Here is a 15,971-nt window from a genome sequence, read left to right as displayed (position 1 = left end):
ATACAAATAATATCATGTCTTAAATATGTTCAATACCCAATAAATGAAAATAAAAATTATATCATATCAAAATAATGTCACATCATATTTAAAGATAAGCATAATATTATATCAAAAAGATAAATATCAAAATAATGTCATATCAAAATTGAAGTATCAAAAAAAATAATTATACTAGAAAATAAAGATTAATATATTATCATATCCAAAGGATAAGATTCATGTTTCATAATATGATTACATAATGCAACATATGTGTACACAACATTGCGAAAACACAAACTAAGAAATGTGATAGCAAATGTTGATGATTTTTCAAATAAAGTTTTAGAAATACTCCTTTTATTCCCTCAATTTCAAATTGAGAATTTTGACTATCACTCTAGAATAATGTCTTCCTAAATATAAAACTTGCATATACATGATTCTAAATTTAGTACATAATAAGAAAGATGTAATTGTCTGTTTAACATACTATCAATGTAAGTGAATGTAAAGAAGAATCATGACACATAAATAAAGCATCCCTATTAATCTATAGTTGACAAATTGTCATTTATACATATAATTCATTAGCTTTAGGGCATTAAGGACTTCTAATCTCCCACTTGTCCTAAGTTAACAAATGTGATTTGTTATGTATCCTCATGCTCTATATATGCTTTTTGAAGCTCCTAGCAACTAAAGTTTTTGTAAAAGGGTTTACAAAATTATCCTCTGACGTGATTTGACATGTCGACACATCTTTATATTCTACATAGTTCATTATTATACGATAATTTCAATTGATGTGTTGCCTTCCCTTCTTATTATCAACTATGGCTATATTGTGCTCACAGTAAAGCATTCTAGCTTTATCCATGTCTAGTATGACTTCTAGGTCTTTAAGAGACTTCTATAGCCATGCCACTTTCTTAGATGGTTCACTGGCATCCACATATTCAGATTTCATGATAGAATCAATAATGCATAATTATTTGATGCTCCTCTATATAATGGCAGTATTTCAAGACATGATCAAATGAAGTCCACTTAACAAGTGAACCAATCTTGACGTAGATTTCCTTGAATGCTAATTTGATTGAAAATAAAAAACAATATTCCGAAAGGGGACCAAGCTTAATCTAGAATAAACAAGCATATAATCTCTTGTTCTTCTCATACACTTAATAATATGTTTTACATAAATCTAAAGATTTGGCTATAGATTTAGCTAAAATCTACTCATTGTCCTAACTATATAACCGATGCTCAATCGTGTATAAAGTATTGCATACATAAGACTATCAATGATAGATACATAGGGTATCTTTTGCATTTTTGCATATACTCCTTTTCTTGAACTAATTTTGGACAATCATCAAGAGTAAGAGTTATTCCACCATGAGAAGGTTGTGCATCTTCCTTGGTATTTTGCATTACAAATTTCTTGATAATCTTGTCTATGTTTAAAGCTTGTATAAATCCACCATGATGTTCTTTCTATCTCTAAAGATTTGAATTCCTATAACATAATTAGCTTCAACCCAAGTCCTTCGTGTCAAATTGTTTGGCCAACCAAACTTTGATTGGCATTTGGGATCTTACATCTAACTGTATATAAAAGCAATTCCCACTCAGTATGCAAAATTTAAGGAAAATAAAAAGAAAAAGTTCAAGATGCCTTCGTTGAATTTATACAATCTAGTTGGTATCTTATTCCCATTAACATTTTAGGTTAATATGGCTTTATATAATTATTATTTAAACTTTTTAAATTTCTACTATGTGTAAGCACTAACTTATTTATATTAGAGCAATGTTATGTGTACACATTATATGTAGATAGATGATATGTCATTATATAATTGAGTGTTATTTTATTTTTAATTTAAAATCACCTAATTACATAATGATACATCATCTGCATACATATACTAAAAATATGTACATATAGTTTTATCGTTTATATTGCTACTTGTAGGTTTTAAATATCAAAACAATTTGTACATTAACAATAAATCAACAAAATAATGAATAAAATTATTGGTACATTTTTTTAGTATATAATTTATATATACAAATGATATGTCATCATGTGATTAGATGATTTTAAATTAAAAATAATATAACACTCAATTACATAATGACACATCATTTGTGTATTCAAATTGTATACAAAAAATATGTATACATAGTATTACTCCAAAATAATCCTATACAATTATTCTAAGTTTAACTTAAAATTATAGAATTGGTAAATGCACAAATTTAAAATTAAAATCAATCTTAATACATGAATATACTAAATTTCCTTACTTGGCATTGTGTTTATTGGATTCGAGTTCACCCATGATGGGTCAACCTGATCTATTTGGAACCAACTACCAAAAGACAATTGGTGGGAGTTGAAAAACAGTTTTATATATATATATATATATATATATATATATATATATATATATATATATCTCAACTGTAGTCTTGTGAGTGATTAGAGAAAGGATACACAAAGTTTCTCTCCTCCAAGCATCTGTAAAACACAAAATGCAATGTACAAAAATCTGTGGTCTCCCAAATTGATGAAATCAAAATTGCAGTACGGAAACAAATTGCGTCGTGGAAGTGACTAACCAGCGTAACCTCAAAGTGCATTTGAATCATCTGAAAACTAGAATAAACAATCGGGGACGTATTTACATTGTTGTGAAATTACATAATGGTATTTGGCATGCCTAAATTGTCCAACATTAGTATCAGAGCTCAGGTTTAATGCATGCCATTGATTTTGTATATTTGAATTATGTTTTTCTGGATTTCTTTTGATGAAATTTTGTTGAATTAAAATTTTGAGCACGAATTAAATTCACCATAATTGTATGAAATTGAAGGTTAGAAATGTGTTGTTATAATTGCCGGATGTTTTTTGTATTTTTTGGTGTGAAAATCATGTTGAAAACAATTGATATCGACAAAAATCGAGCCAAAAAAAGGGACCTAACTTGTGTTCTTCTTATTGCTATATTGCTAGATTTTTTATGACGTTGGTGACTGTTGTTGGTTCAAGTAGAATAGCCAACATGAGAGATGAAAAAGCTGTTTGGTTTTGTCGCCAACGGTGGTCGAAAATGACAAATTCATGGTAAGAAAATTAAGGTTCTTCATGGGAATTTGGATTACAATAGGGTTAGGAAAACCTAATTGCCCAACCCATTTGGTCAATAGGTTGCCCAAACCTATTGGTCAATGGGTTAATCCGTGGTCAACTGGGTTAAATCAATTAATGTCCACTCAAGTTAATTGACCAATCAATGGTCAAAGTTTGATCTATTAATGGAGATCGATCACCACTTGTCAATGGTCAATAGTAGTCTACCGATGCATAAGAGTGCATAGAGGTGTGTGAGAGACTTCTCCCGTCGCATGACAGCACGTGTAGCTCATACTCTATGTGTGAACGTGCTTGCATGTATTTTTTTGATGTGTGTGACATTGTCTCCACGTATGAAGGCACATAGGGCCATGCTTTGGCATGTGATAGTGCATAAGCTACAGTTTACGACACGTTTGGGAGCATAAAACCAATTTTTGATGTGTGGCATTTGTGCAATGCTTGAATTTGCATATGGAATTATTCTATGGGTCCTATGTTATGTAAAGACATGTAATACCTTGTTGCAGCTTATGAAAACACATATTGGTGTTTCAAAACACATGTTTCTAATTCATGCAAGTTTGTTAACTATGAACTATCACATTAAGTAGAAAGTATGATCGTCCGATGATCTAATGATACAGGTTGAGACTATATAAATAATAAAGAATTAGACTTAAAGATAAATCGTACTCTTTTAATTTGAAAAGAGATGATATATATTATAATCGTATTCATGCATAACCATTAGCCCCCGTAATAAATGATTTTGTTTGAGACAAAAATACGAAAATTTTTTGGGACTGTGTGGATACATTACGGCTTGTTAAATAGCAACATATAGTAATGTACATGAGAAAGTCCATCACTTTGTCATTATCTCAAAATTAATGAAATGCAAGGTATTTGACCTACTGCAAATTTTATAAAGAGTTTATCATGAATAAAATGACTCTAAAAATGGTACGAATTGATAAAATAGTCCTACTCATAATAGTGATGCATTTGTTGTATCACATTTTATAATTAACAAATGTGGAAATTTTGAGATTGGTAGGATTTAGTTAACTTCTCATCCAAAATTAATATTTGTGTAATTAGATTGAATTTTAAAATGTCGAGCATTTGAGTCATAGAAAATGATTAGGAATGCAGTGAACTTTCAATTTTGTGTCTTATGTGAGATATTTTAAATTTTAATATGTAATTACGACAATTGATGTGTATTTGGTTACATTGATTAAGTTGTATATGATATGTCTTCGTGATCTAATTAACCATAACATCTTAGAAAATGATGGTTGATTTAGATAAGATGAAATTAAATAGAGATAATTATAATGTATGACATTTAGAGATGCATTATATCTTAGATGAACAAAAGGTTTTGGAGGTCGTAAATTAGGTTATGATAGAGAACTGACTATGGGATAGAAACCCAAATGGTGTCTTACACAAATGTGATATGGACACATATCATGCATGTAAGAAGTAATACTCACTTTGTGTGATATCTTGATTGATTCCATGAATAACGATCTAGTATATAAATACCAGTAATGCTCAACTACAAATGTCATAAGTATGATTTTGATAAAAAAGTTTAAAAGAATTACAGTCTCCAAATGAAGACAGTTGATCATTAAATTTGATATAATATCAAATATGATTATAGAACCAAAGTTAGATAGGCACAACTTGATAAATAAACAATTGGTTCATGCAGTAGAACGATCTCTTCTTGAAAGTGAGAGCATATAAAGGTGCATATGACCTACAATGATACTTGCCACATTGAACTAGAGGACAGACATCCTTGAGACAGCTAGACTAATTACTCATGTATATGTTACAGAGTCAAGCTTCAAAAGTTATTTATGGCTTAAAATGTAAGTAACTTAAGTATGAGAAAGGGAAAGAGGTCATACGAGGCTCAAAGAATAAAAATAAGAAATTAAAATGATAGAGTGACAAACATACTAGAAGAAGAAACAAAAGCAAGATAATATGTTGCAACTAAAGCAACAAGAGTTATGTCACCCATGAATTCACAGAGTTGAAAATGATATTGACTCATTTTTCATAAAGTAATGAAACTTTAGTTTCTAATACTATGATATTAATTGAGTCTTACCCTATGTGGATTATGAATTCAGAAGTCATTGACCAAGTAAATCATGACAGAGGAGCTTTAATGGATTTTTTTGTCAAATTCCAAAGAAGATGAGTTGGATTATGCAGACAATAACATAAAGGTTAAAGTAAGAAGGATAGACATACACAAATTAGTTTTACAAGATGATCGAATCCTCTATCTATATAAAGTCCAATAATATTTAACAAATTTTGGTCATAATATTTGTTCTTCTTAAACTAGGATATAATTTGAATTTTTTTGGGTGTTCTACCAAAATAGAATAAAAGTGATTTCTATATGTTTGGTTTGTTGTTGAATGGTTATATGATGTTAGTCACCCTTTATTATGATAATATTAGTTTTTTATTATTCACTATTCCAATAAGTGTGAATGTGAATATAAATTTATGATATGTTATATTAGGGCATGCTGACCAAAAAAGAATGTATAGATTGACTTACGAATGTTTATTAGGAACTTTCAAACAACTTTAAATGTCGATACGAGAGCAATGCCTAGCTAGAATAACTATTAGAAAACTATTTGACAAAATTGCAAGAGCTTAAGTTCTTTTACAATTTATATACTCAGGTATATGTGCTCATATGTCTGTAAAGTTAGATATAATGTCTTATATTTCGTTGCTTTTATTGAAGAGTATACTTGATTTGGTCTTATCTACTTGATATCTCATGAGTCAAAAGTAATAAACTGTTTTAGACGATATATAAATGAGGTTGAAAATCAATCAGACCAAAGGATACGAGCTTTTATATACTATACTAGTGAAACAACATTGAAAATCGTGAATTCAAGTTTATTTTTAGCTTAAAAAGATTACAATATCACACAAGTTAGAGATTGACTAACTTATAGGAGCAATCACTTTTGACATTAAGAGAGTGAATAAAGATAAGACATTATTCTTGAGAAAAATGGCACTAAGAGGGCATGCTAATGGGAGAAAAATTTCTCGAGAAAAGAATTGTTAAAGTTGAAATGTCGCCTTAATGATCAATTAAGATGAAGTCATAAATAGATATATTTAATAATGATCGATTTGGATTTTTCACATCCAAATAACTTGTGAATGTTAGATATAACACTACAAAAAAAATGGCCTTTAGCGAGAGAAAATTAACGAGAAGACAAATATCTCGTCGTTATAACTATTATTTTTATAACTTTAACAATTAATTATATATATTCTCGTTAAAACTAAATAAATTTATGCTTTTAATGACTGATTTTTAATTTTCTCACTAAAATAACTTACAAACCCGTCGTTATTGATTTTATAAGTATATAAAATCTAAAGAGGAATACGAACTGAACTAAATCCAAATATTCCTTTACATCATTTTTAGATATTTATATATATTTTTAACTAATATAAATATTTTTAATTTATTATGAATATTAATTAATTAATTTAATAAAAAAAATCTTATGAAAAATATTTTGAATATCCTTTGTGAAACAGAATGATTATTTTCTCTCCCTGTACTCCATCATTTCATGCCTTACACCTCTCTCTCTCTCTCCCTCTTTAGGTTTCTGTCCATGAGGGGAAAATTCAAATTAATATAACAATAACTAAATACAAATTAATAAAAAAAAATAAGGAAAGAAAGAAGGCTGAGGCGTCTTTGTTTATTTGTCTTCTATAACAAAGAAAGTTCTAGCTGTCTTCTATAACAAAGAAAGAAAGAAGGCTGAGGCTGAGGCTGAGGCGTCCCTGTACTTTCTTGATCTCTCCACTCTCTTCACCAAAGAAACTCCCTCTCTTCACATCAATTTACTTACGAATTTCAAGGTTTGTTCTTCTTAAGCACTTAATTACTCTTTTTATTTCTTCTTATTTTGTTTTAATCTCTGTTTGTCTTGGTAATTTTTTTTTTTTGACTTTTTTTTAAAAATAAGTTTGTTCTTGTTTCTATTTTTTGTGCTTTGTGGAAATCGTTTTAGCAGCAAATTGTAGAGTCAATTGGAGAGGTTAGTATTGTTGTAAGTTTGTGATTTTTTTCTCTAGTGTTAAATTTAGGGTTTTAGTACTTGCTGCAATGAATTCACCCTTGTAAGTGTTTTTTCATTGTTTAATTATTTAATTATTCTCCATTTTTCATATATGTTTCTCTGATCTTATTTTTGGATTTACATATCCTTAGTGCATAAGCTTAAAATTCTTTTTGTAAGCAGATTTTAGCAATACACCTTACCTTGATAATTAGGATAATAGTGATTCGATAATTAGGATAATTAGGATAATACTATCAAACATTGAGCTATGGTTGAAACTTAGGTACAATGTCTCAATTGTTTGGTGTGGGTGAAAGTGAATGGTCAGTAATAATGCTATGGTGTTATTCATTGGCCTCGGTTTCCATTACAGTGTGGATTACATTTTTCATGTGGTTTGTGAAATAAAAGTCTTTCATTTCCCTTGAAGCTTCGTATTAGTATAAAAAGTGAATGTTTTTGTTATCAATTGATAAGTTCCAAGCAAGAGGAGTTCCGTTAAATGATTTGCTCCATTCATTTAATGAAATAAATGACTTCTATTAAATTTAGCAGAAAAATTTTGGACAAGTTAAAGTAGATTTTAGTAGATTTTTTTTAAATTATAATAAATAGGATTATTTAATATAATATTCTTTTTGTAATTTATGCATATTTATCTGTTAGATGGATTGAAACTGATTATTTACTAATAAAATAGCTCCCACATTTTGTAATTGATGATGTGTACTGGATTATAAATTGAAACTTACTGTGTATATATTTTGTGTTGATGTTGATAATTTCAGACATTCTTTATAAGTAATGGCACCCGATAAGCAATGGATGAATCTTGTTAATGATCGGTTAAGTGAAGCATATCAATTAGGCATTAAGAACTTTTTAAACTATGCTTCAAAAAAGGTGGGAGATCATGAAATTCGATGTCCATGTGTAAAGTGTAACAACACTTACTCTAGAAGTCGTAAAGTGATTGAAACTCATTTAACAGTTTATGGCATAGTCCAAAATTATACATTTTGGTATCACCATGGAGAAAGGTTAGGTGAATCTGAATCTGATAGTGAAGAAGATGAGATAGTAGAAATCGAAGGAAAAGAAGAGATTCATGGGATTATGAGGGATTTTTTTCCTAGTTTTGATGCGTTTAACAAAAATGAAGTGAATTTTGGTGGCTCAAGCTATAATGTTCAAAAAGAGGATCCTAATGATGAAGCAAAGAAATTTTATAGATTGTTGAGAGATTTGGAGCAACCGTTATATGAGGGTTCTAAGATTTCAAAATTAAACTAAGTTATATCTTATTGATTATACTTTCTGTTACTAGCTAGTAATATTTGCTAGGTGAAGCAAATTGCCAACCTTCATTCATTTAAGGTTGATTTTCTCATGTCTTACTATTTGCTAGGTGAAGCAATTGCCAAGTTTATTCAAAACATAGTCATAGGAATTATTTCTCATGTCTGACTATTTTCTTTATTGATTTTGCTTCCATTGCAGGAGAGTAAAATCTTTATCTTTAGAAGGATGCTCACTACTAACAACAAAAGGTTTGGAAATTCTGTGTAACCTTCGGCACCTACATGTGATTCTTCCTTGTAACAACTTTGAGTAAAATTCTGTGTAACAAATTCAAAATTTGAGTAAAATTTGCTTGTAACAACTTTTTAATTTCGGTTATAAAGAGAGATTATTATAATAGGAAATTTATAATTTTCCTTCTTATTTTTTATATTTGTGGATCATATAAAGACTTTAAGATAATTGTGATTAGGTATAATCAATGTCAACGATCATATCTTGAGAATCAAATTTTTATTATGAAATATTATTATAACGATGAAGATATTTATTATTGATATTATATTTAGTGGTAGGTAATTATTATTATAACGACAAAGATATTTATCGTTAATATTATGTTTAGTGACCAATAAATATTGTTATGATGACAAGGATATTCATTGTTGATATTATATTTAATGACCAATAAATATTGTTATAACGATGGGAATATTTATCGTTAGTATAATGTTTAGTAATGGGTAAATATTATTATAATGATAGGGATATTCATCGTTAAAATTACTATTTTTAATGACGGGATTTATACCAATCGTTATTTATATTAACGATGAGACTTTTCTTTTTATCGTTAATACTTTTAGCGGCGGAAGCTGTAACGACGGGTGACGACGGGATTTTTTTCATCGTTAAAACTCTTTAACGATGAGAAATAGACTTTTAACGATTAATTTTCCTCTCGTTACAGCCTATTTTTTTTGTAGTGTAAGTTCTTAATGAGAATAAATACTTGTAAGTGTGAAAATGATTAAGAACTCAAGTTAGACACTTGGTGTAGCAACTGAACTAAGATCTGTACAGTATTGAAGTAATGACATTTATGGAGAATATACATTATAGTACATGATTTATGTCATGTATGCATAAGTAAGACGACTAGTTAAAGTAATAAGAAGTTGAATCTTTGCTTCCTCATTGTGTGAGACTTTATGAGGTTTACCTCATGTTACTACCCTTAGACTCTTTGTTATTATTTGATGTTTACTCTTAGTATTGTTATCTTAGTTTGACACCTATGACCACATACGATTTGATCTATGAAATATGATTAGAAAAATAATTAAGTTTAAATTGAGAATTTTGAGTAGAAGAGGAAGACTTATATATTATAGCGTCTATTAGCTGGTCAATCATGCCACTTATATGGGAGAATGGACTTGATCATGGAAACATAAAAAAAATCATAATGATAAATAAGAGATTAAAATGAACTAGTGTTATCGAATAAGTCTCAGGTACTGCAAGCGTAATGCTTTATTATATTTTATTTGAGTTTAAATAGCTATGTTATTTTTAACATATGCATAATATTTAACTCTCAAATACAGGTTGCTTGTGAGATTGTAAAACACATTTGCAAGTATAAAACGTATTATCATATGAGATTTGTGTGCCTAAGTACTTGACTTGAGTCTTCTGTCATGTATGAATAAGAAATATTGGATTTGGGTCGATCCAATCTATTTGAAACCAATTGGCAAAAGACAGTTGGTGGGAGTTGAGAACAGTTAGAGACAATAGTTGAGACACATACACATATATATGTGTGTGTGTGTGTGTCTTAACTGTTGTCATATGAGTGATGAGAGAAAGGATACACAAACATAGAAGGCAATGCACAAAAATCTATGGTCTCCTAAATTGACAAAATCAAAATTACAATATATAAGCAAATGACGCTGTAGAAGTAATTAATCATCGTAATCTTGGACTACATTTGCATCATTCAAAAACCAAAATAAACAATCGGATATACATTTACGTTGTGAAATTACATAATAGTATTTGACATGCCTAAATTGTCCAACAGTTTTAATTGCGAAATGTTGTAAATGATCTTAGTTATAATTTGATACAGTTATGGATAAATTGTTGGAGGACAAAATAGTATCTAACTAATTTAATTGGCTAGAATGATATAGAAACCCCTATAAATATGGTTAATTAATTTAGGAACCCATTGTTGTGCACATATAGCTTAGGCAAAATAGTTGCTAATAATTATCATATATATATATATATATATATATATATATTTGTTAATAAGAAAAGATACCTAATGTAAACTAATAAAAGAAATAAAAAATTTAAATTTGGGAAGTTAATGTTAAGGCAAGTATATGGGCATTCTTTTTACTCATTTAAAATCTTCACAATCTTAGGATTGAGTGATGCTGTTTATCCTCACATTTTATCTTCCTACACCCAATTTTAAAGTTGTTTTTATTAAAATTTTTAAGTGTATGTAAATGTCTTATAGATCCCACTTATTTCTAAATTATCATTTTCAATATTATGCATTATTTATTCAATAAAAATTATGCATAATCAATATATATATTCTTCGTTTTTTATCTTTAGTCACATAGTTAAATATATGTTTAACATTTATTTATCAAGTAAAAGAGATTTTTGCATTTGTAACTCCTATTTTTTATTTTATCGTTAATATAATTATGTGCATACAATTTTGACTTTTAATTAAATATTTAAATAATGTGTTATTATATTTAACAACATAATAACATATCATTTAGATATTTAATTAAATGTTCAAAACTGAATGTATATAACGTTACTTTTTTAATCATATAATACCAAACTGTCCTATTATTAATTACATCATACTTTTTTTTCAGGGGTGAGCTGAAACAAAAACAAAATTTAGGATGTCAAAATGAAATTTTCAATGGATAGTGTCACACAAGGAAGCTATAGGGTCTAAAGGTCAAATTCAAAAACTTGAAGGGATCAAATGGTAGAAACGAAATTTATAGGGACTTACATAGCTCCGCTGCCGTGCTTTTTACTGCCGCCTTTTAATAAAATAAGCAACCTTTTGTTACATTTTGTTGTGCTTGATATTTTGTACGCAATTTTCAGTGATAAAATCCATTTTTCTTTTCAAAATAATAACAATAATAATAATAATAATAATAATAATACAAATGCTTTAAATAATTTACAAAATTTGAAGGACATATGAAGAAACAAGTAAAAATTAAAAATATATACATAACTATTTAATACTTCTATGCTTTTCATTAATTATTTCTGTTTTATAAATTTCATCTTTTTTGGTTGACAAACCACTTAGGATTTAAGATAAAATTAAAAAAAATTAAAAATTTTTAATCATGGATGGAATAATGGATTAAATGCATAACTCTTTTATATCCTATTTATTAATTTTTAAAGAGTAAAATTATAAATAAAAACATAACAACAACTAGGGTCTAAAGCATCAAATCCAAGAGGCCAATAACATCAAATTTTAGAAAATCATAGTACAAAATAGTTTTAAAATGAAAAATATTATTTTTATATGTAAATCTTAACTTAAATTTTAATATAAAAATTAATTAATATCTAAGATTTATGTATATTCAATAAATATAAAAATAAGTGAACATTTCTATATATAACCAGCATAAACAACAACCTGTCATTATATAATTAAATAGTTAAAAATTAAAAATAAAATAATATCGATTATATAATAATACATCATTATTTGTGTATAAAATTATACATAAAAATTATATACATAGTTTTATTGATGTATAGTTAAAACTATATACAATAGAGACAGGTCAGAGATGAGAATTGACATCTTTTATGGAGACGAAAATAAAGGTTGAGATCCGCTCTCTGTTGTCATCGCTACCATTTACTGTTGTAAAGACATTATTTTGTTCAAAGCAATTCAACCATCATCTCTAGAGTGTAGCCAGCACAACCCAACCATGTCAAACCAAAATTAAAGATTTGTCGGATGACAATTTCACAGTCAAATCACGTTTTCTTATTAATATAATAAATATCACGCCAGCAAATATCAGGTATATATATTTTATTAAATTAAAGAAATAATCATTTTTATGACCCTATTTTAAGAGTTAAATAAAAAAACAACCCTTCTCTATTTGTATTTTTAAAGATTTTGATTAATACAAATTTTGGATGATTTTGCCCTTCTTCTTCTCATTTTTCTTCTCCTTAGTGTTTCTAGAGTTATGTTATTTTTATATATCAGGATTATGTTCATATACTGCATGTTAAGGAAAAAAAAACAGAAAACAGAAAGAAAGAAAAGACTCACCGTTGAATACTTGAATTAAAAAAAATTATGACTTTTAGAAAGAGGCACAAAAAATCTACTCAAGTGAAATTACTATTATTATACCCTTATAACAATTAGGCTCAAGCCACTTGAGTAGACATGACAATGAATTGTGTTAGACTAGTTTAGTTACGGCCTATTGTGTTTTGCGAATTGTGTTGGACTCAAGCCCGACACAATTACTCCCAACAAAATGTCAAGATAATCAATTATGTCATTTACAAAACTGCACAAAAGAAGTATTTTTTTAAGATTCCACTGCAAATTTACTATACAAAACTAAAAATTAAAAGTTTTTCCGTAAAGATGCTCAAGCATTCTTACAGAATTGAAAGATTCGTCTACAAAAATAAAATTTTCTGCAAGGTTGCAAAAGATTCCTCTGCATACTTCAATTATTTTTGTAGAAAAATCAAGACCTGTGATTATTATGCTGCAAGAATAGTTCAAAAGTTATAATATAAATGCATGCATGTCCTTGATTGAAAACCAAGTGTTAGTTTTTTTTAAGCTATCCTATGGTATCAATAAAAATTATTTGAAAGTTTTCTCATCTAAATTTTGTGAAAGACTTTAGATTAGTAAAAATAATCTCATTTTTAATAAATATAATAAATAATATAAAAATATTTTAGAGTAATTATATCAAAGTGTATTTAAATAAAATAATATATTAATATTTTTTTATTAGTTTTAACCAAACATAATAATTATTTATATTTATTCAGTTTTATCAAATTTTATTAAATATAATAATAATTTATAACAAATAATCTTCAAAATAATATACTTTTAAGATAATTCTTCAATTTCAGTAATAAAATATTTTTTAAACTAAAAACTGTCTAATGGCATTCATGGGATTAATTTGAAAGATAGGACATAAGTGTCGAAAAAATCTGATGAGAGGTCTTGCCTACAAGGCCATTTATAAGTTTGATTGATTTTATTTTGACTTTTTAAAAAGGGTCAACTAAGGAATTTTGCCAAAACAAAAACCCCAGAAGATATTTATAAAAATTAATTACCCTTCCTCATTGGTGATAATTACGGATAAGGTCTCCTTATTTATGAAAGATGCATGCACGGTTTCATTTCATGTCGGCTGGTCGCACCCACATGGAGGCATTTTGTGTCGGGAACCCCTCAGATTTAGTGACATATCAGACCCCAATAGATTTCAGATGGTAACAGTAACACCTCGCAATTGAAGTTAATTCAACAAAAATCTTACATGTAATGACCAAATACAATGAATTAAAAAAAAGTTCATATTTAAGATTCATCTCATCATCAAAATATTAAAAGCATTAAATAATTTCAAAATATTAAACTTTAATTTTTTAGTATGACATTAGAAAAAAAATAAAGTTTATAATAGTGATTTTTCACAAAGATGATTCAGTCATAAGGGTATAAGTTTTTCTTTCTAAAATATGTGGTTTTAAAAACTGAATTGAATTGAACGAAAAGCCATTAGCCAAAACATTTTGAGTTCGCTTGAAAATCATTTTTAAAGTTAAACCAAATTAGATTAAATTGGGCTAAATTGAATTAGGTAAAGACCGGTCAATATAATAAAATTATTTTTTAAAATTTATTTTTGAAACTTGAACCCAAGACTTCATTAATTAATTTTAAATATATATATCATTAAATTAAATTTATTTTTAAATTAAAATAATTTGTATTATATAATTAGTGATAAATTGTATGAATTTTTTTTGAAAAATTATTTTTAAATAGTTAACTAGCCTAATCACCAGTCAATTGATTTGATTGTCGACTGAATTAGACTGTCCTCTCTACTAGATCAATATCCAGTTTGGTTCCAAGTTAAACTCTATAAATCTTCCTGTTATTTCACAAAACATCAGGGGTGCCGAAATAAAAGCTTTGTCTTTCGTCTATCAGCTGGGTCAGCTTCCCAACTTGACACAACGTGGAAAAGCTGGCCATAAAAAATCTTAAAAAAACTTTTGTAGTTAGCTCGACGTGGAGGCCCCTTTAACAAAACTAGTTGTAGTTTTGTTTCCTAATCCATTAAAAGTCAATGCTCAACATGTCATACACTGCTTCATTTTCTAGGCCATCGCCTTGTTACCTCACTCGCAGGTTTCTTTTCTTGTTTTTGCTGTGCTTCAAATTGGATATGGTTGCTTTCTGAGAGTTAAATTCATGGGAGGTCCCACTTTCAAATTCAGGCCCCTCTCTGCTAATGACACCTTCATTGTCCTCTTTTTATAAGCTCCTTCACTGCCTTTCTTTCCTATTATCAAATGGCAACTTCAGAAGATATCTCTTCCCTGGAAATTATTCGTCAATTTCTTCTTGGAGACGTCATCTCCGTAGATGAACCCAATTTCGATATCTCTTCTACTTCGTTTCTCCAACCCGTCAAACCCAAATACCCAGTACCCAAATCCGAACCTCACTCTCCATCTGCTTTTCAGATAAAACCTGAAACAGTGGAGTTGGAGTCTCCAGAGGAACTTTATTTGGATTCAACTGATACTTACAGTCCAAAAATGGCAGACCCTGAAGAGAGGAAGCACTACAGAGGGGTCCGAAGAAGGCCATGGGGGAAGTTTGCAGCGGAGATCCGGGATCCAGCTCGAAAGGGAAGCCGGGTATGGTTAGGAACTTTTGATACTGAGATTGATGCTGCAAAAGCTTATGATTGTGCTGCTTTCAAAATGAGGGGTCGCAAAGCAATCTTGAACTTTCCATTGGAGGCTGGAGTGGGTGGCCCTCCGGCAACAACTAGTTGCAGGAAAAGGAAAAGAGAAAAAGGAAATGGAGCTGCAGGATTCTCAAGTCATATCCATGGAAATTGAAGGTCTAACATTCTCAAGAATAAGCATGAGACAAGTTGTATTATTGTTACTGTACAGGTAGACTTGAAGTTGCAGGAAGAATTATTGAACAATAAATGTTGAATCTAGACTTGATTTTCCTTCTAGATGGAGATGGG

At 28.7% G+C, this 15,971-nt stretch overlaps 1 protein-coding gene and 1 long non-coding RNA gene across 2 annotated transcripts in view; both read left to right on the top strand.

Moving 5' to 3' along the window:
* Positions 1-8,991, top strand: part of LOC123225972 — a 62,913-nt gene extending 53,922 nt beyond the window's left edge. Inside the window, exon 3 of the long non-coding RNA XR_006504234.1 lies at positions 8,791-8,991. This is a non-coding gene — a long non-coding RNA (uncharacterized LOC123225972). The remainder of the gene's footprint in view (positions 1-8,790) is intronic.
* Positions 8,992-14,901: 5,910 nt separating this feature from the next.
* LOC123225862 (ethylene-responsive transcription factor ERF106-like) lies at positions 14,902-15,959 on the top strand. The gene has a single exon (XM_044650170.1). It carries the CDS (start codon positions 15,277-15,279, stop codon positions 15,832-15,834), a length of 558 nt encoding a protein of 185 aa, XP_044506105.1. The 5' UTR covers positions 14,902-15,276; the 3' UTR covers positions 15,835-15,959.
* Positions 15,960-15,971: the final 12 nt, after the last annotated feature.

The sequence above is a fragment of the Mangifera indica genome, chromosome 9 (genome assembly GCF_011075055.1).
Source record: "Mangifera indica cultivar Alphonso chromosome 9, CATAS_Mindica_2.1, whole genome shotgun sequence".
Classification (NCBI taxonomy): Eukaryota; Viridiplantae; Streptophyta; class Magnoliopsida; order Sapindales; family Anacardiaceae; genus Mangifera; species Mangifera indica.
This window is presented reverse-complemented; position numbering and strand designations above follow the sequence as displayed.